This window comes from Syngnathus typhle, linkage group LG20 (genome assembly GCF_033458585.1).
Source record: "Syngnathus typhle isolate RoL2023-S1 ecotype Sweden linkage group LG20, RoL_Styp_1.0, whole genome shotgun sequence".
NCBI classification, from domain to species: domain Eukaryota; kingdom Metazoa; phylum Chordata; class Actinopteri; order Syngnathiformes; family Syngnathidae; genus Syngnathus; species Syngnathus typhle.
In genome coordinates, this window is record NC_083757.1 from 3,433,185 (window position 1) to 3,453,761 (window position 20,577).

The 20,577-nt window shown below is 41.5% G+C and overlaps 1 protein-coding gene across 3 annotated transcripts; it reads right to left on the reverse strand.

The window, feature by feature from the left end:
* Nucleotides 1–240: 240 nt before the first annotated feature.
* Nucleotides 241–14,737, reverse strand: myo1g (myosin IG). Of its 3 annotated transcripts, XM_061267027.1 has the most exons (23): nucleotides 14,475–14,633; nucleotides 13,992–14,085; nucleotides 13,680–13,888; nucleotides 13,513–13,606; nucleotides 13,261–13,426; nucleotides 13,120–13,215; nucleotides 12,953–13,048; nucleotides 12,734–12,850; nucleotides 12,466–12,672; nucleotides 12,256–12,401; nucleotides 12,050–12,164; nucleotides 11,807–11,977; nucleotides 11,530–11,600; nucleotides 9,756–9,830; nucleotides 9,547–9,679; nucleotides 9,058–9,224; nucleotides 8,775–8,982; nucleotides 8,303–8,526; nucleotides 8,089–8,233; nucleotides 6,688–6,792; nucleotides 6,234–6,347; nucleotides 5,533–5,690; nucleotides 241–581 (listed from the first exon to the last, which is right to left on the reverse strand). In XM_061267027.1, the coding sequence occupies exons 3-23, from the start codon at nucleotides 13,819–13,821 to the stop codon at nucleotides 419–421; spliced, it is 2,913 nt and encodes a 970-aa protein (XP_061123011.1). In that variant the 5' UTR covers nucleotides 13,822–13,888; nucleotides 13,992–14,085; nucleotides 14,475–14,633; the 3' UTR covers nucleotides 241–418. The 3 variants fall into 3 exon arrangements, with proteins under 3 accessions (XP_061123011.1, XP_061123009.1, XP_061123010.1); XM_061267025.1 differs by lacking the exon at nucleotides 13,992–14,085 and having other exon boundaries at nucleotides 14,475–14,737; XM_061267026.1 differs by lacking the exon at nucleotides 13,992–14,085 and having other exon boundaries at nucleotides 13,120–13,173; nucleotides 14,475–14,733.
* Between the last annotated feature and the right edge of the window lie 5,840 nt (nucleotides 14,738–20,577).

Consider the following 20,577-nt stretch of genomic DNA (forward strand, 5'->3'; position numbering starts at 1 on the left):
ATCTTGATACCAACGTCTGCAATCATTCGGATCTAATCCTGAGGACACCAAAGGGACAAGACAGGAAATAACTCATGCGTCATTTAGTCCACTTTTCTCCAGTCGGTGAGCTCTATTGCATGTTTTCAACGGACGCTTTGGATTACAGATAAATCCGACTGTTTGTGCTCTCGTCTAAACAACCGGGATATTGTATCGGAGTGGATTGCGTACAGGAAACCCCAAAACATTACGTCAGTGTATTTTAGAAAACAGATTTATTTAAAAGTCATTTACAGAGCGCACCGGGGATTTTTTTATCACTGGGAATTCTAACGCACATAAACTGTTTGAATAATTTATTCTGTTAACTTTTATTTCTGTTACCAGGAAAGCATTTTTTAAAATTTGTGTTGTATGACAGGATGAAATAACTCTCTCACTTGACCGGAACCAGTAGAATAAAACCATCTTTGCTCTTCTTGAAATCAGCGTGAGTTTGGCCCGCCTTGGTTTCCACGGTAACCGTCTTGGGTTTGCCTCGCATGTTTACCTGGATGCCGGACGGACACACCTTCACATCTAACGGTGTTTTTCTTACACTGAAAGACAAAAAGATATGATGGCTGTCAATATTTTCCGTTACCCTCTCAAGTCAAGTCACTGGACAGGCTAATATTCTATATTCTACTTGTCCTTATTTGACGACAGCACTGTCAGTTTAAGATGATCCAGGAAGTTGCTGCTTCCTGTTGGCCTTCAGGGAACCCCCCACCGCCCCCACCCATCCCTGTGGCAGACACAAACTGGCACAACACAAAACTCAATAGCATCCTTATCCTAATGAATCCTCTACTGTATCCCTCGACATCCCAACGACGCTCTCCCCTTTTCCATCAATGGCTGCATTTAATTCAAATTGCAAAAGTCTCCGAAGCAGATGCCGACCAGCTATTATTTGAATTTGGTGACCGATAACGAGGATAAGCCAGATTGGCAACGGAGTCAGTTTCTCCTGAGATAATGTTAGACAGAACCTTCACATTTTCAAAAGGTGAATTATAATTAAAAATGACATCATATGTAACCTACTTATCGTGGAATGGTGACAGCAGAGGAGCAAAATGCAAAGGACAGTCTATTAGGTACACCCAGCACCATGAAATTCCAACAGTACCAACAAGATGCTCATTTTCTGATTCTACAAAATGATTGCATACAGACGCAATTAGAGCGTCCATACCGCCTCCACTATTAGAACCCACGTGTTTATAAATGAAAACCTCCTCCCCTCCTGGTGAGTGGTCACGTCATGCGTAATTGCTCCTTGGGAAGTGCGTCAACAACATGGACAAATTCAGACAGTCGCTTCGTGTGAACGCCGCAGTTGGTCGCTTTGACGTACACATTTACACATTTAACTGGAGGTGTTGGGAACGGTGTTGGAAATAAAAGACAAAAGTCCAGCGAATGTGATCAGCTCACAAGCAAAACACCCCAATTGGCAGCTCATCAAATGGAATTCATTCATAAATAATGGGCCATCATACGACGGTTGTGTTTGAGAGGAAGTGAATCATAGTTAACGAGCATTCACCCAAACCTTTTTGGAAAATTATTGGAAAAACTAAAGTAAAAATTCAAATTAAATAAAAATAAAAATAAATTAAGTAAAAATAAATAGATAAAAAGTGCAGTGGTGACTATGATGCAAACAATGAATCGCTTGTACAGGACTGAATCTATTCTCTCTACAAACATGACCTGCACTGAGCTGAGCTGAGTCCACCCACATCCAGACAAGAGTTGAATAATTTATCGCCTCCTAGACAGCAGCGGAGACAGATTTGGGGTGCAAACACGGCACCTCAGACCTCCCGCTGCCACCAGCTCCACCTCTTCATCTTATCTTCCTCTCTCACCCTCTTGCAAGCCTGCAGGCCTCCATCTTTCTCCCCTGTCACTGCCTCTAAGAAGCTGAGTGCAGCTAATACAATGTGAATATGTGCCTCTGGTGCCTCCATGATGGAGGAATCACTGGCTGTTTTATTAGCGCCTGGCCCGCCAATGTGTGGCCAAGCGTAGCCAGCGAGCAGGTTGCCAAACTGTTATTAATGTCGTTTGTCCTTTTATGGGCCAATCAGATCAACTCGGAGCTTTATGTAGAGTCGGGATAATGCGGCATCGCCGATGAAAATCAACACAAATTGTAAATTAGCTGTTTTGTGTGGATTTGTTTTTTTTTGCCAAGCTCGTGTTACGACGGTTACTCCCAATTGGCCCACTGAATGATGACATCACCAAAACAGATCTAGAACATTTTGACAGAATGCTACAAACTGTAACAGATCAGACACTCCATCAATCTTTTTTTTTTTTGTGCTTCAGTGTTGCCTGTTTCCTCCCTAAACTTTATGTCTCGATTCTTCAGGTGTAATTGGGTCTCAGGAGGGAATCAACGCGTCACAAAACTGACAGCGCGGAACAAAATGTGAGGCAGGTCAAGCCCTGCAGCGTGACGACAAAAGAAACTAAACAGAAAAAAAAAAACTCTTTCCTGCCTTTCTTTCATTGTCACTTTTTCCTCTGGGCAGTTAGAAAGCCACTCGGCAACAAAAGCATCAAATGTCTTCAATTTAAAAGGATAGTTAATTTATCACTTTGTCCTCGAAACTATCACCAAGGCATTTCCGTTCCAGCTACCAAGTATTGGCGTCATTCATCAATTCAAATCAAGAAACAATCTGCGGCATTCTGGGGAAAAAAAAAAAATGAGTCATACGTGGATCAAACTGTGACCAGTGACGTGAATTTTGCACAAGGCCTGAATCAATCATTAACAGTAGGCTAAGTATCATCGAGTGTGACGTGATCAATTCTGAAGACCAGAGATTAAATCTAAGAGGACATCTGAGTCAATTTGAGAGGACACAAAATTGAATAGGAGGCCGCATGATTTGGGTCACGTGCTGTGGTTGATCTGTTGATTGCAGATGATTTAAGATTTTCTGAATTATTTTTTTGTGTGGGCTGAAATTTTAAGCAGATGACAGCACAAGGTTTGTTTTGATTCAGTTTATGTGCTCATGTGCTCACTGTCCGAGTCGGAGCGGAGCCAGTTGGGTCAGTTTTTACTCGGTCCGCACGTCATCATTGTGCCAATTTGTTTGTCTGGGGTAGAATTAGTGCATGACTGCCGATCAAATGCACAAAGAGGTGCTTTGAAAGGGAAATTGCTTCGAGGTCAGTAGCCAAGATGTTTTATTTTTGGGCGTCGGAATATAGAAATTTTATTCATACAATGAGTTGTGCATTTGAGAATGTGCGGTCTAAAATAATATGAATCCAATTGTATAATTGACTTCATTTGCTTCACATGACCCACCAAGTTGATGAGAGTAAGAAATAGGTCAGTGTCTACTCACTATTTACTTCCACCTGAGTTGTAAAAGCTGTTGCCGTGGTTACTCGCCATATGATCAAAACCGCATTACTACTGATCCTAATCCATTAAATCAAAAGTTGGAACTAGCAGAAGATAGAAGTGGGCAACTTCTCGAGGTGGGCCGGACAGACAAACACATTGAGGACAACCAGTGAGGGGGAAAAAGCAGAGAGGGGAGGGGGGTGGGGTCAAAGAAACAGAGGAGGCTATTTCAAGACTAGGATAGCCGAAAAAGTTCATTTGAAAAGAGGATATTCGCCCACGTCCGCTTTAAGTGCCGCTCAGCCAAAGAGGTCAGACATCAACAAGTCTGTCGGTGACCAAGCGAGCAGCATGTGGGCAAGCACATAACAAGATGGCTCACATATGCTCAGAGGTAGGATTGGGTTTCTCAGAAAAGGGAGGGCTGACCCAGAAGATGGTAATGATTTTAAAGGCATCATCCATATTCATAAATGATCATTTAGAACATGAGAGACGTAGCTTGGGGAAGGGGAGGACTACGAGAAACTCGAATGCTGGAAAAGTTGATGGAATGACCAAAATCCCCAAATCACCTTTTTAAAACAGCGAACTTGAGCTTGTCTACTCGGCTGGGACAGATCATAGTCTAAATCCTGCCCTGAGCCTTCTCATACTCTCCCAGCTGTCCCAGCAGATGGTCCACAAGTTCAAACCACGACACTCCCCCCATCACCACAATACACACCACTTCTTTGCAAGTATACACACACACAGACGCACACAGACGCACGTTATACATACCAGCACACGAGACGTCCATTCGTCATGCTCTCAAAAGGAAAAGGATATTTAGAGATACAATTTGTAGTACCCTAAGTTAGTTTTGGTTAATTTATTTCAATATTTTTATTTTTTGGGATACATTTTATTTATGTATATTATTATTATTATTATTAATTTTTTATCATCTATGGTGGTATTCCATTTAAAAAAAAAAAGAATGTGCCCTGCTTTAAAATGTTAGCAATTAATAATTAATGTCACTATGCAGTATTTTGACGTTTTTATTTATAACTGTCACTCCCAATTCCCTCTGAGTGTCATCTTCCGAAAAAAAAAATGCCGAGCCAGCACTTTGGTCTTCGGGATAAATGATCGCAGAATCCTACTCATAAATGATAGTGATTGCTTTTTTTGGAGGTATCTCGTTCTTGGGGAATGCGATCACAATGCACCCTATGGTTAAATTTAGTATGGACTGTTCCTTGAGACAAGCACTATTTCTAACAGCGTGCTGCCATTCTGGGCCACGGTGATAAGAGAAACGAGGTGATAGGAAGAGAAAGCCAGAGACAGATAGACAGAGGTGATGGGATGCATGCTGTGGGACACACGATGTGTGGAGGATTCGCAGAGGGAACACGTTTGCCACGTTTGAAGCTTAAAATGATGCCTTCAGTGACCCAATTTTATACAACCCCGCATCTCAGCTGCCACATAAACACACATAGTACATCTTCTCCTCACATTATGGAATCTCCTTTTGTCCAGCCCGGACTTTGTTTGCTAAGTTTTCCTTTGCTGAGCAGCCTAATCAAGGGTCACGACCTTCTTCATTCACCACAGATGGTGCCCACAAAGGCAAGCAAGGTGGAGGGAGGCGGAGGGGGGACGGTGAAATTGACTCCCACCGCAAAGAGCAATGCAGCTGCCGCAATGATCCCAAGTGAACAAAAAAAAAATAGGATCATCTCAAATCGGGCCTCCCAGACACCGAAAAGACATAAAAAGTCAAATAACCGGGTCACGAGGGAGTCGGCTCGTTTATGTAGCGATGATAACGACGTGCGAGCAAAAGCGCCGGAGGCCAAGCAATGAAATGTACAACAATCTGCATGGTGGGGGAAAGAAAAACAAAAAAACAAGTCGCATCTTCCAGTGCTTGTAATCTCATCTATAAACACATTTGGATGCGATAAATGTCATTCCGCCGCAGTAATTCACGACAGGTGTGCACACATGACAGTGATGAATACCAACAAGATGATTTACATATTGGTTACGTGACATTTATTAATTGAGGCCTTTGAACAGGAAAAGAGGACAGAATTGAGTTTCAAAATAAAACGAACGGCATCACTGACCGTGTAAAGTGGTCCACCAAGGTTCCCACCAGTTCGCCGACCCGGTCCTGGTTGGGACAGAGTTCCCCGTATTGGAAACACAGAAGAACGTCATCCTGCAAAGATATGTGCAGCGCCACCATCTGGTCGACTTCGCTAGTCACGCTCAATCCTGTTAGCTGTGAATATAAAGAGAAAAGCTATTTTTCCAATAATGGGGTCAACTGTGATTGATGTTTCTGCCTTGTCAAACTTTTGAATAATTGATTTCTTTTTAACGACCCACTGCTGCTTTCTTGCAGCTTTTACGGGCAATTGAATTGCTCAAGCAAGATTGTTGTGCATGGACTGAAATAGTGTAAATCTTTTTTTAATATTATGCTATATGGGAAAACATCTCCTGCTCTGAAGGCAGTTTCGGTCTTCAGAAGTCTCTAAAAATTGCTAGGTTTGTTTTCATGGCTTTAAAAGAGAAGTAAAAAAAAATCGTAATAATAGTTGCTAAGTATAGAAACAGTCGCTAAGTTTGGATCACCGGGTAGTCACTCCAGGGCCTAGCTCAACCCCAGTCGTCAAGGTAACAAAAACAGGACTCAACATTTGCATGAGACAGAACCGACTTCACGTGTAAGAACATCAGAAGCATTTATTTATGATGAAGACAAGAAATTTCAAGCTGTCATTATCAATAATGCGTATAAATCAAGGATTTGAATACTTACAGTGTCCAAGGGAATTTTCTTTAAGATCTTGAATTGTTTTTTTGGCTCTAATTTATAAAAATACTTGTCCGTCACGAGTAAGCCGCGGTCGGTGCTTTTGTTGAACCTGTTCACCTAAAAGGGCACAAAAAAAAAAGGGTCCAGTTTTATATCACTTGCATAATGCTTGCGAATGGGCTCATTTGACACAAATGCAAAAGCACAAAACAAATTGAGTCGAATTTTAAAGAAGCATTTCGATTTATGTATCCACACTCTCCATTGTCCTTGATATGGAAAAAATGCAGCATATCATCCACTGGGAGATGATAAAAGCAAATTCAGCAAAATAAAAAAACAGGGCTCCAGCTGACTGAGGATTCTTCCTTCTGCTTTTATTTGACTTTTTTCGGAGACTTGAGAATGCACAATTTGCAAATCTGTTTGTTCAAGCAACCAAATGCGATTCATTCACCTTCCTACAGAAGCCCGAGAAGAGAACTTGACTGTACTCGTCTTTGTTCCTCAGCTCCCGGGAGAAGTGAGCGAAGGCGGAACTGGATTGAGGGCAGTCTCGCACCTGCAGGAATCAAAGACGGGTATTATTTTCAAAATGCATCTCATTAGCTACAAGAGGGGCAGTGTAATGGCATGCAGTCCAAAAAACGAAAGTGCTATTATATTGTCTTAGACTGACTGGCTTCCATAATAGCGAACATCAGCAGCTACCCATGATGATGCTTATGCGGCTGGGTTGATAATTCTGGCGAGAGTCTTTAGACAGTAATGGGGGATTTTATTGCCTCTCTCACTGCAGCCAATTATATTATTTTTTTTTTATTATTTTTTTTTTGCCTTGCTTCCAGTGACACAAACTTACAAAAATGACACAACGTACATCAACATATACATTACAAACACAATAATGAGTTCCATTATATTAATTATTATATTAATTATAAATAATATAATAATGATTATATTAATATTAATAATCCATTTATATCTGGAGAATTATTTTCTCTATTAAATGCAACCAGTTGCTTCTGACCCAGAACTTTTGCCCTACTTATTTTGTATTAGTACCGCATTGATTGGTCTTTGTAGAATTAAGCCCAATCACGTGAAGTCGGCGGCCTGAATGAGACTTTGGAGTCACGAGCCATCTCAGACACATGGGAGGAGTGACTCAGGACTGTGCTGAAGTCATGCTTACGCTCCCTCAACTATAGCCAGAAAACAAGCTCGGATTAGTTACTAAAAGAACAGAGAGTGGGATTCATTGGAGGGTGGGCGTATGGGGGGGGGGGCTCACAAGTACCTCAGTCACATTGTTTACTTGCTGGAGTTGTCACATGCATAAATTCACAACAGATTATTGCTAAGTGTAAAAAGACAATTAGATTCCATTGAGCAAGAAAAGTGCACGTGGAATACGAAAATGTCATGAAATGGATTTTCATCGTCGCTGTCTCACAAGGACGTAAACAAGATTCAGTAAAAGGCCATGGGGTTTCAAGAAAACTCCTCGAAGAGCAGTGATTGATAGGCCCCCCTCTAGTATGCAAAAGAATCTCTGCCAAAGTTGTTTTTAATATGCAATATATTTTAATTAAATCATTTAAGTCTGTTTTTATTATCCTATATCCACGCACAGTATTTATGTACAAACTGCACATAATATTACCATGGCTTTCAATAATTTGGAATACAATGATGTTATTTCTGATGAACACTGAGGCCTACTACGCTACTGTATTTCAATCCTGGTCATTACAGCGCTACATGTAGAGCTCAAATTTTGCTTATTGCAATCACGGCCCTTCACAGTTGAGTGCCACCATTGATTATAGAACTTTCTCCATATTTTCCTTACATTGGCTAAGTAGTCTCCCTCCCAGGCTCTACTGCAGCCCCAGTCTTTTCTCTCCCCGCCGAGAGTAGTCAGAGCGGCGACTTTGGCTCGAATCTCACGCATGTCTGACGGCGGGATTTTCTTCACCATCTGTCTCGCCCACCACCTAAAATCCAAATGTGTTTACTTGATGATTGCCCAATTTTGCCAGTAAAGTAGAAAGACCTTTTCTGACCTGCGATGCAACATGACCGTGATGATGTGAAACTGTGTCAGAGCGGCAGGTGGAGCCGGCCACTCGATGCTTTTTCCGTAGTCGGCCATGTTTCTGACATTGGCGAACCGCTGCTCGACTTCTCGGAAGTGGGCCTTGACCTTGTAGCGCTTAAAGCAGCCCATGATGGCATAAATGGCCCTCAACCGCCGGCACCTCATACGAGCGAGAGCTCCCCGCCATACCTATGTGAAGTTTAAAATGGAGAGAGACAGTTTGCGGCATGAGTGCTCCAATTCAGGAAAGACTTCTGTGTAGACTCATCCAACTAGGTCATCAGGAGAAGAAAGGAGATGGTAATTTTATCATAATTGACTTTTATGTAACTGCATCTCATTAATTATCCACATAACTGCCATAGAGGATGAAGAGTCAAGCAGGCAGATTCATCCAAAGTTGTGACAGTGAAAGCAGCAATGGCAACACGGCTGACCTTTTGTAAGAAAAGCACCAGGATGGGGATGAGGGCAGCTCGCTCCTGTTCCAAAGTAAAGAGCGATCGAGGCGTCCGTACAAAAAGCTTGGTGTGACCGTAGGCCACGTCGTCCTGGAAACCGTGCTGCTTGACGATGGCCTCCACCGCATCCCGGTCGGAATCCATCAGATGATTGGGCCAAGTGTATTCGCATGTCATTTTATACCTTGAATAAAATGGCATTGTTTGGATTTTTTTTTTTTTACTCAGATTAGGGGAAAAAAATCTGAATGTCTCTTACCTCTGCAAGAAACGAGCGTAGGGCTGCCTGTAGGCAAAACCCGCCCTTCGCACCCTGACGTTCTCCAGAAGACCCAGATAAGCCACCTGATGTTGGCAGCGAGCATCATCAAACAACAACGGGGACTTCAACTCGTTTGGTTTTATGCATCTCACGTAGTACGGCTCCTGCATCAACACAAAGGTGGGTCAACTTTCTATTTTGGTGCAATTTGGAAAGCCTGGCTAAGAAGGTGCAGAAAAACCTTTAAGATGCTTTCACGTATTCACAGCGGGATATGATAAGGTCAAGCGATATGTTAAACGCAGAAAAGGACAAGATTGCCGTGGCTATAATGTACGTATGATGGTGAGCAGCAGTCATACGTCAGCCCGCTCAGAATAGCTCAGTGACTCACCAAAAAGATGGCAAGACATATTGACTCGAGCAAGAAAGACGAGTCTTCAGTGAACATGACATAGTTTTTCAAGAAGTGGGAAGAGGAAGTACCTTGCAGGCCAGTTTATCCACCAAAGCCACAATGGAATTTTTGAAGAGGGTAGCTGCTGTAAGCGGGCGCTTGGTGACCTCCGTGATGCCGAGTTGACCATCTGGCCACATCTCCTTCATCACTGGGTTGGAGCTTCAAAAGCAAGGGGAGCAACATTTTTTATGAAATAAGCCAGATGGGTCAAAAGGAGACTTGGGGTGTTTGGTACCTGTGATACATGAGGCGCTTAAAATCTTGGAAAAGTAGATCTTTGTTTTTTTCCAAAAAGCCCTCGACGGAATATCTGTTATAAAAAGATTTATGGGTAAAATTAATTCAGATGGATGTAGAGCTGAAGAGTATTTAGAGAAGAATCAAGATGATCAAATGAGACACAACTTACACATCATTACCTAGTGAGTGATTTCACAACTTGGTTCCAGCCGACTCAAAGGATTAAAAGAAACTCTTAGCAGATTTACAAAACAGGAACGCAACTCTCGGGGTGGCAAAAAAAAAAAAAGGGAACCGTCTACAATTTAATCCGTCTGCTCCTTGCAAAATGTTTGGGTGGCATCAGAGGTCATGATGTCACTCCACAGCAGTTACATAAGATGTTCATCAAGCCAGATGGGGTGCATGCAGAATATATATATATATTTATTTCTCATATATGACAACACTCAAATTATCAAGTCGTTTGTGTCGCATATTTCCCGATACAACACAAGCCTCAACTCCCCGCAAACGTTTTTTTGCAGTCACTTTGGAAAGGTTAGCGGAGGTGGGAGCACACATTTCCGGTAGGAGAGAAGAAGAAGAAGAAGCACATGAGAACAAGTCGTGGCATTCACTTGAAAGGACAGGTAGATTGTAGAGGACATGCAGGGATAAGGTCAGATGCTCTCTGGAGATGAGACGACGGCTTAAACTGAGGAAAGTGAAGGTCAAGGTCGGCACAGAGGAAGGAGGAGCCCCAGCTGACAGAAATGTGAGATTTTAACTGCATAAGATTGGACAGTTTCTATCTCAGATCATCTTTTCTCATTAAAATAAATGGGAAAGACATTAATGCGTTCCAGTCTTCCCAGTTTTTGTGCTGCTCCTTCTGGTATTCCCGCCTTAGCCACCTGGGGGCAGTATAACTCAGCCAGACATATTCTCTGTTTGTTGAAGGAGCAAAGGATTCATCAGGTAAACATGAAGGGGAAAAGAAAAAAAGGATGGGTGAAGTAGGTGAAAGCTTGTGTGTTTACAGGAAGCTGGGGTGGATGGGTATTTTGTTCTCAAAGGGGTGGAAGGTACATTTAGACAGAGTAAAGCTTGACTCAGATGAGATGAGATGGAAAGTGGGCTGCACCAGTGACATATCATGGACATGGCCCTGGCCCTGACCCTGTCAAATCGTGGCCGACAGAGACGAAGATTCATCACAGTCCATATTTATGATCAAGTGTTTCACTTCTTTGTACAATTTTTTCATCTCAACTCAAAGCATCTCCTTCACCCCCCTTCGTGATATATTAATGTCCCTTCCCCTCTCAAGATTGAGGCCAGTACACGTGACCGCTGTGATTCTTCTGAAACCAAATCCACAGTCGCACTGATGGCCAAAGGCCCCATCTGGCCTCGCTGACATTTACTGTACATCAGTGAACGCATTAAACAAGTGGAGCAGTTAAAGACATGCAGCCAGAGCTGTAGTAAATGTAAAATAATCATAAATAAGACTGTAAATTTAGATCCCAAAGATCCTGCACCATATCAATGCTTCATTTAATATGTAGACACAGCTGGAATAAAGTCTGATCGAATTTAATGGATGCCACATCGGCGCTTTTAGTTTCCCATCAAACAGTAATAAAACTTCTAAAATGTTTCTGCTGCAAATGTCCTGGACTGACCTCTTAATAGGATGATGTGGATTATACCCCTGAACCCGGCCTCCATTTTCCAGCCCGGCCCAAAACACAAAGGTTAAATACTCTATATGGGCAACTCACGTGACGTCTCCTGCATAGTGGCGGATTCGAAAGTGCTTTTGGAAGTCCATGGTTTTGTCAGTAGGGGTGAGCTGCAAATGGAAAGGTGAGAAGTGTCACTTTTGAACCATCAAATGTGAAATATTTTTTTTATTTGATGGTTTTAGCCCATACTGAAGGCAGAGTAAAGAAACTCTGCCCTCTTGTGGCAGAAACTAAAAACTGCATTGAGATTGTTTATAAATTTGCCTCATCTAAAAAGAAATCTGAAACAAAGGTGTATAATTTTGAAGCTCACCTTTCGGGATGTGTAGTGAGGATGTTGTGCTAGTTTGACGTCCATGCTGTCCAGGCAGACAGTGTCTGTGACTTTACCAACGGTGAGACAAGCTTCATCCAAAATGGAGATGATCCCTTTGTGCTGCTGCTCCACCAGATCCACGATGATCTGGTTGTTGAAGTAGTCAATCTGTGTATGAAAAAAAAAAAAGAATAATAAAAATGATCGTTTTATTATATATGTTAATTTTCTGTCCCTTACATGTTGCCATTGGATACCCTCTCGATTATATTCGGCTTGTTCCTGTTGGAGGATCAGCTCGATGAAAAGTTGCTGCAGCTTTTCGTTGCAGTAGTTGATGCAAAACTGCTCAAAACTGGCCCAAAAGATAAAATAAAAAAAACACCCGAGTAACATTAACATCAATTAGTCATCATCTTACATTGAAAGAGCGTAAATACTCCAACCTGTTGTTGTCAAATATCTCAAATCCGTAAATATCCAGCACACCAATGACGGTATTTTTCCCATGAAGCGCCGGGTTGTAATCTTTGACCTCGATGATGTCATTGATGCGTCCGACAATCCACCCAAACAGTCTCTCATAGAGAGCCTATAATGAGAAAGCGGCAGGTTCATCGAACTGGATAGCAAATCAATTAATTATTAGAAGGCACCTTGCTAAAAGCATCCCGCCCAAAACAGGCCTCTTCTTCCGTGTGACCTTTCTCAATGACCTCGCCACCGCCGGTGGCCACGGTACGAAACAGCAAGCTCTTCACGACACTGTCGGCGTCTGTTCCCGTCAATTCTGCGATGTGGTTCACAGCTTCAAGGTCCAAAACTTCAACATTCTCACCATCACCCCCAAACTGGATATTACCCTAAAATAAATGCATTCCAGTAAATTCGTGTTAAGGGCAATATTGTTTTTGAAGAACTTACAAGATGGAGGATGGAAGCTAGAATTTGATAAATTGAGTGAATTTCCTTTTTGGAAAAGCCAATCACTTCCAGGGCATGAACGACAGCTTTGTGGCTTGACTGATCGCTGTTCGACGTCTACGGGAAAAGAAATACAAATAACAACCGGGTTGATATTTTTATTTCATTCATTCATTATGACGTAAAAAAAAAAGTGAAGCATAAATGAAATCAACTCACAGAGGCCCCGGCTCCCTCCTTAGTGTACACATAAACACTCGGATCATTTTGCAGGTGAAACGAGGCGATGGTTTCATTCGATCCTCCTCGTAAAAACTGAGGGGGGTGGGGGGGGTGATCAGATTTGCTTCTGCTAGCATGAATGGTTTGTGCAGATGAAAATTTACCTGGTAAAATGCATGGAAGTTCCTCTCCCCTTCTTGCTGGTGAACCACTCTGGACTTCAGGTCATGCAAAAAAAAGGGAAAGAAAACCAAAATGAACTAAATGAAAACATCATTAGCGAGCAGAACTAGCGTCACTCTCACCTTCTCCAGTAAGTAGTTGTTGATGTGACCTCCCATGGGGTCACCATTGAAATTAAAGTTGATGTCCATGTACTTGCCGAAACGGCTGGAGTTGTCGTTGCGATTGGTCTTGGCGTTCCCGAAAGCTTCCAGAACACAGTTGGACTTGAGTAGAACGCTCTTCACGCTTGATTGATGTGCATAAGAGAAATAATTATAATAAATATAAAAAAATCAAATTAATACTTTGAAACAATTTGATCCCCTGCTAACCTTTCAACATCGGCCCTCTGACTTGGATTTGTGATGGCCGCAATGTACTGCATGATGTATTTACTGGCTTCTGTTTTCCCGGCACCGCTTTCACCTAAAGGAGCGTAAGCATTTCACAATCTTAAAACATTGGTTAAAAAAAAAAAAAAAAAGTGTTAAATGCTGACCTGATATGACAATGCAAGTGTCTTTAGCTCGTCTTTTCATGGCCTTATAGGCGGCGTCGGACACTGCGTAGAGATGAGGCGGGTTCTCGTATAGCTCACGACCACGGTATGCGGCGATTGCGTCTTTCCCGTAGATGTCCATTTCTTTGTACGGGTTCACAGAAACCACCACGTCGCCGATGTAGGTGTAGATCCGACCCTTTTCGAACCTGTCCACATCAAACATGACATTCAAATTACATCCCTTGTATATGACTAATAATAAAAATAAATATATAAATAAAAAATAAAATACAAACAATAGAGCTGCACCTAGTTACAGGTTCAGAGAAATTTGGCCTGACTTTTCAACCTATAGTTTCTGTCTTCCTGCGATGCCAGGAAATGGCACAACAGTGGGTCGTCACTGAAAGCAGGAAATGAAACTTATGTCACAGCCCGGTTGTTGAATCTACTGGCGGGTTAAGTTGAGTTGATAGTGGTGACCAAGTCTAAAATTGCTTGACTAAACACAGCACAGACACTTTCTGTTTTTAATTTTGCTTAAGGTTCCTTCAGTTGCAGATTCACACTGAAGGATGTTGATATTAGTACATGTCGGACTTCAGATGCAAAATTCGTTTGATGCACTTCACATTTATAAGAAAGATGTTGCTAAATAAACATTATAACCCAAAGCATTGCACTGCAGCATCACGCAAAAAAATATCTTAAAACTCACAAAACAGGTCATGTAAAGCACAATGAAAATCTTTACATCACTCGCTTCCTCTTCCTCAGTCTAACAGTACTCACCTCAATTTGAGATTGTCCATAAACTGCTCCATGGTCACCTCATCCAGAAGCACAAAGTCTGACTTGCCAAACTCGAGGCCTTCCATCTCTGCCATCCTTTCGGCCGGATTCAGCAAATAAGATCAGAACTCAAGACAGACGTATAGGGAACAGAAAGTGAAGTTAAAAAAAAAAAAAAAAAAGAGAAGTATGGCTGACTTTTGAGCAGACGGTGACAGAGGCGTGGTTGCGATTTACTCATGTCGAGAAGTCTGCAAGCGGCAGCACGTCATCCTGTCAGTCATCCTGTAGCCTCGAGCGCATTGATAGTATCAAAAAAGTGAGAGGCTATCTTTGAAAAGGAACACAACTTCTGCTTCCTCCTGTGCTTTCTCATTCCGACAAGTGTTGAAAACCAAAAAACCCAGACCACTCGATAATGTCAAAGAAACCTTCTTTTATTCAGCTTCACATGAATATATGCACTGTAACTCCTATTAAAATGAAATATTTACAAATTGTTGCTCATAGTGCTAATAGCTGAAGACAGGCAAATGACACAATTTGATTTCCAGGCCATAAAATATTTTCATGCGCTGAGCCTTTCAAACCAGTCTCTGAAAAGGAAAGTAGGGAGGGGGGGGGGGGGATAATGTAAATATAATTAAACAGATTTTACAAATATCCAAAATTTAAATTCTTGAAAACAAGATCTAATGAAATGTTTTGGACTTGCCACTAGATGGCACCACATCACATAAATCCTACTCATGGACATTATTAATCACAGAAATGATCAAACAGTAGATTATAATTTTTTTTTTGGGGGGGGGGGTCATAAATAATCTGTAGGAGGTTTACCTATAACCCTGCTACACATTTTCATAGCAGAGCCTCAAACAGCCTCCCACATTTTTCTAGCAGACTTGCACGAAGAACAGAGCAAGTTGCATGCTCAGTCTGTATGGAAGGTCTGCAGCAATAAATAAAAAGAATAAAATAAAGAATCTTACCATTCCATGTTCTGCTGGATATCTAGAAGTGTCAAACAACACAATAATAATTAGAAGCCATGTTTAGAGTTTGCATGCACAGATGGTAGTAGTACACGCCAGTGCAAAATAACAAAACCAAATCTTACTATGATAACAATACAACAACAACTCAGGTGCCTTAATTTACTTTATACTTTTGAAGGCAATAGAACGTAACAAATTGCACAATTCAAGCGCGATGACAACGGATTCGTAGAGAAAGCTTACGTCCTCACCAATGCATGAAAACAAGGGCGTTGCAGGAAAAAAAGACGGATGTGACGCAAGGCAAAGTGTGCTCAATTGTACCAGCAGGGGGCGATGAAACAACGCGAGCAAAGTACGTTCACTGTTTTGCCAGCAGGGGGCAGTAAAACAACGCAAATTGCTTTTATATGGAATAACAGCTATTTAAATATAATATACATATATATTGTAATATATATATTATGCTGAGATGATTTTTAGTCTGTCGTGCCTGTGTGACAAAAGCTTGAAACGGTTTTTCAAAAATCCAGATAATATTTTGGAGGCCAATTCATATGTAGGAGGGCTTTCATAATGCAATGGCCAGCCGTTGCAGGTGGGAGTTGGCAACAGTGTAGCATCCTCCTCACGATACTCGTGGTCCGTGACTCACATTGTATTGCTGCACCACAATAAAGGCCATAGAGAAGCAGATCGCTTCGAGATCAATAACAGCGTTGTTTTCCGTCGGGGAGCGCTTGTTCCGCTGACATTCTTTGTATTTCGAATAACATCCGAGACTGACAACCCAGCACTGTTTGCACGAAAACAAATAACCAAACAACTATTTGACCTCGAGGTCATCCGTTTGCACTGAATCGTGTTGATACAACTTCCAGTCAAGTGGGTAGAAACAGAAGGCAGAAATGTTTGATTTCTAGCAGCATGTCATATGCAAATTATGTATATTTGCATATAAAGTTTAGAAAAAAAAAACACAGCGGCACGTGTAGTCGCTCATACAGAGGGCACAGGGTGCATTCACTCTTTTAATCACCTGGATGGATCTTAACGCTAAGACGTTTTCTAGAACATAATTCCCCCCCACCAATCGTAATGAGTCATCGGCGCAATACCCAGCGCAGGATGTTCTCGGTCTCGGGCCGATCATATCGTGCAGTCAAATCTCATCCTGACTTGCCCTTTATAAACCATGTAGCACCATGCAAGGAATATTGTTATTTTAAAAAGGGAAAGAGTTATCCTTAATAAGTGTGTCATGTGACTTCACATTACAGAATCCCTATCCTGAAATAACCTTTATCGAAGGTCAAGACATGGTCAGCATCATGACTCAGCAGAATGTTCCGCTTTGACTTTCCCAATCTCAAGTCCTGGGATTTTTTTTTTTTCTTACCGGTAGTTTCTTCTTGGGTACAATTAGTTCAGGAAATGTTTTGCTGGAGTAAACATAAATGCTGCTATAAAGCAATAAAAGTTCTTTTATGATGAGCTATCAGACTTGTATTGTGGCCTAATCAAACATCTTTGGGAAAAGTTCCCCTCTTTGACCAAGAAGCTTTTATGGTCACGTTTTATGGCTTTTTCCACTTCGGCATTTAGAAGCGAGAAAAACAACAACCCCACAGAGTTTCATTGTTGTGAAGGTTGTTTTTTTCCACCTTAGGTGAAAGCTAATCCGACATTTAAATGTTTTCTATATTTTAAATGTCCCTATAAAGACACTGAGTAACCTTTATAGTTTCATTGACTGTAACTGGATTAGACAGGCGGTAATTATGAAGTAGATATGAGGAGGCAGAGATCCCAGCATGCACACTTTAACCGTTGGTCACGTAACATGGAGGATGTCCGGGACAGAACATGCTGATCTGTATTGTCAGAACTTGGGTCACTGTCGAACCCACTCGATCTCCTGCTATGAATAAAGCCACTTATACTAATAGTTATTTTAAATGTGAATGTCTATAAATAAAAGAAAAATGCATTTCTACAAACCATGACAGATCTTGTTTCCAGACATGAACATTATTACGCAACATAATCTAAAGATGATGAATAAATTCGATTCAATGTATTACAAGGGACGAATCCAAGCAGCTGGTCAGAAAATGCGACGGCGAGAGAAGGCCAAAGCTGTACTAAGATGCTTTTAAGTCTATTATCTGAAGCCTAAATCGAACGGAATTAGTTTCTAAGTCGAACTGAGCTGAATAGTCCTGACAAATGCTTCCCAGTTTCATGTTAGGTTTTTTTTTTAAATACATTACGGTTCTGCAGTTGCTCCTCGTTAACGCCTGGAGGCTCAAAGCAAACATTGACTAAATTGTTTTCATACACTCATCCGGAAATTCAAGTTTGTTCTACTGCTTAAGCCGTTTTAAATTGCGCCATATCCATTTATCACCCTTAACGTCATTGCGATGTCCTACAATGCGTGACTTCACTTAATGGTAAAAAAAGAAAAGAAGAAAACATTGGCGTGGAAATTATTATTTTTATTTATAATGCTTGACGTAAGAGGCTTGAGTACATTGCAACTAGGAAATGCACATTTTAACAAGCAGTTAAAAAGTTACTCACCGCTATTTTTTATTATTTTTTTCCCCTGCTGCTCCATATTCATCCTTTTTAAGTCTTTAATGACGTTTAAATCCCGAAACCTTGGAAATTACTTTGAGCAGGATGTGGATGGAATAAAACAAGCATGACCTGACAATACATTTGTTTTCCTTCCATTCATCCTCATTCATTCATGATGTCGGATTAAGCGGCCCGTGTTAAATCCCTCCTGCGTCGGTATCGTCGCTCCCGTGCAACACTTTATCGGCTTTTTAAGCTCCACGCTGAAAGGGATTGATTTTTTTTTCTTTTTTTCCTAAATGAGGGTTTTATTTGAAGAATTACTGCACTGACACTAAACTATTCCCTATTACTCACACAAAAAAAAAGTATAATCCAGCTGTTGAAAGATTTTGAAAATTGATCTCGACATAATGGATTTGGGACAAAAAGTAGGCCGTACTTTAATATTCCGGTCTGAATTTTGACACCTGAATGTCTCCAGTTCGAGTCATTATGCTTTGAGTTGTGTCTTTTTTTTTTTTTTTAACCTAAGTTACCAAAGATGGAGAGACAGGAGGATCGGGTCGAGCGGGGTCATCTCATTATATAACCCTAACCCTGGCATAAGTCGTTTCATGTGGCCTCCTCGGGAATGCATGCGGCTAAAGTCTTCCCATGAGTTTAAAATCCAAGTGTGCACATGGACATGGCGGACAAGTCATAAGATTGTGGAACGTGAGGTTCCACACCAGCGATCACTCGCTTGATCTCATGATTCGGCTCAAACCATCCAAATCAGCCAACGTGATTAATCATAACATAAAAATGAGTTCCAACTCTAACGCCACCCTTTTTTTTTTACGAGAGCTAAATAAATTAAGAAGTCAAAAAGAGCAAATATATATTGTACGAACATGCCGAATCAGGTCACGTGACACGGGCAAACAGCAAGCTTAGGTAAATATTCTGCGGTAGAAAAAAAAACAAATTGCCGCATGCACTGCAGTGACCCATTTCCACCTGTGTCTATGCAACAGAGAAAAGAAAAGCCGCTCTCCACGGGCAAGACACAGTGGAAAATTCCTGCTCGGCTGGCCAAACAAACAGCGTGGGGTGCTCACAAAACGCCTGGACAAACTTGTCATTGTTTTGAGTAAGAAGTGCCTCATTCTCAGGAATTCCTGAGCTACGAGGAAGCTGAAAGGTCTTGTAAAAACGCTCATCAGCGTGATTTTAAATTGCGTAAGTAACAATCGTAACTTATTAACACAGGGCACAATTTTATTTAACCTAATCTGACCTTTAGAAAAGTAAGGTGGATTTAAAAAGTCGACACGGCCCCTGTTGACTGTTCATGACCTCCGATAATAACCTGCACTTTCTACTTCGCTTTGTTTATGACCCCATTTTCCCGTTCACAAAAGAATGATCTGAATGTGAGCCAAGAGTCTGGAACACAAAAGAAGATTCTCCCTTGTGGTTGTGAGGAGTGAGAATCATTCACTGAGTGCAGCACCCTCAGGCAAGCTGACAACAACATGCATCTAGACAAGTCAAAGAAACTCAAGGGCGTTTGTTTCTTACAAGCTCTTAGGGTTCTCCGGAGAGATATTTTAGTTGATCTAAGAAATCAAGCGATCATATGACGTTAAGAAATTGACACTCCGATAGCTTTTGCAGTTGGAAAAAATAAGTGGATGTGATCACTCCCACAACGGCGCACACCTCCACCAATTTCGGTATTTTGCAAACGCACGCAGGTAGAAAGTGGCGATTTTGCGAAAACAAGCTGACTATTCTTCACGAAAATGATTCGCACAGTCATGCGGTTCAAAACAGGCCAAGCGCTTGCAGCGTCTGCACCTGCAGCTCAGAGCCGACCCCCCCTTTACTTTCTCATTTCTGGTTATTACATAATCTTCTTCAAACCAGGAAAGCTGACAAAATTCATAAGCTTCAAAATGTCATACTCTGAGAAAAAGAAAATCATTTACATGCAATTACTGTTGAAGAACATCCAAACTAGCATAGCATTGGCTAACCCCTCAGCTAATACTATAATCCCAAATTCTGTGAAAAGGTCTTTTGGGCGGATTTATTAGCCTTCTGTATGAGCTGTGTGTCGAGGATGCATGACTGCATTTGTTCCTAATTCCTACAGTGTACTCATGTGCACATTATTCCCAGAACTGCCCACCCCCCACACACACACACACACACGCAAGTGCTTCCATGAGGTAAGATTAGTTGTGTAACTTTTCAGGCCCTAACCCGCCCGGCGACACACGCTGATGAGATATTTAAACTCTCACACACAGAGGATGATCTTAAGTGTATATTTTGATCCCTTGGCCTTATACAATAAGCTTTTATTAAGATTAAGCAGATGGCGATGTTATATATGAGGGGCGTTTCCACGTAAGACGAACGATTGACGACTTTTTGATCTGACGCAATGTGAGTCATTACCTTTTTTAGGCCTGGGGAGGATTCCTGTGAATTATATGGTGGCTACAATACATTTTCCATCCTGCTCT

Coding starts and splice junctions, on each gene's coding strand:
- myo1g (XM_061267025.1), bottom strand. CDS start 14,569: ATGGCAGAGATGGAAGGCCTCGAGTTTGGCAAGTCAGACTTTGTGCTT. Junction 13,607..13,679: donor CACTTGCATTGTCATATCAG/GTCAGCATTTAA, acceptor ACGCTCCTTTAG/GTGAAAGCGGTGCCGGGAAA. Junction 11,601..11,806: donor CTCACTACACATCCCGAAAG/GTGAGCTTCAAA, acceptor TTCCATTTGCAG/CTCACCCCTACTGACAAAAC.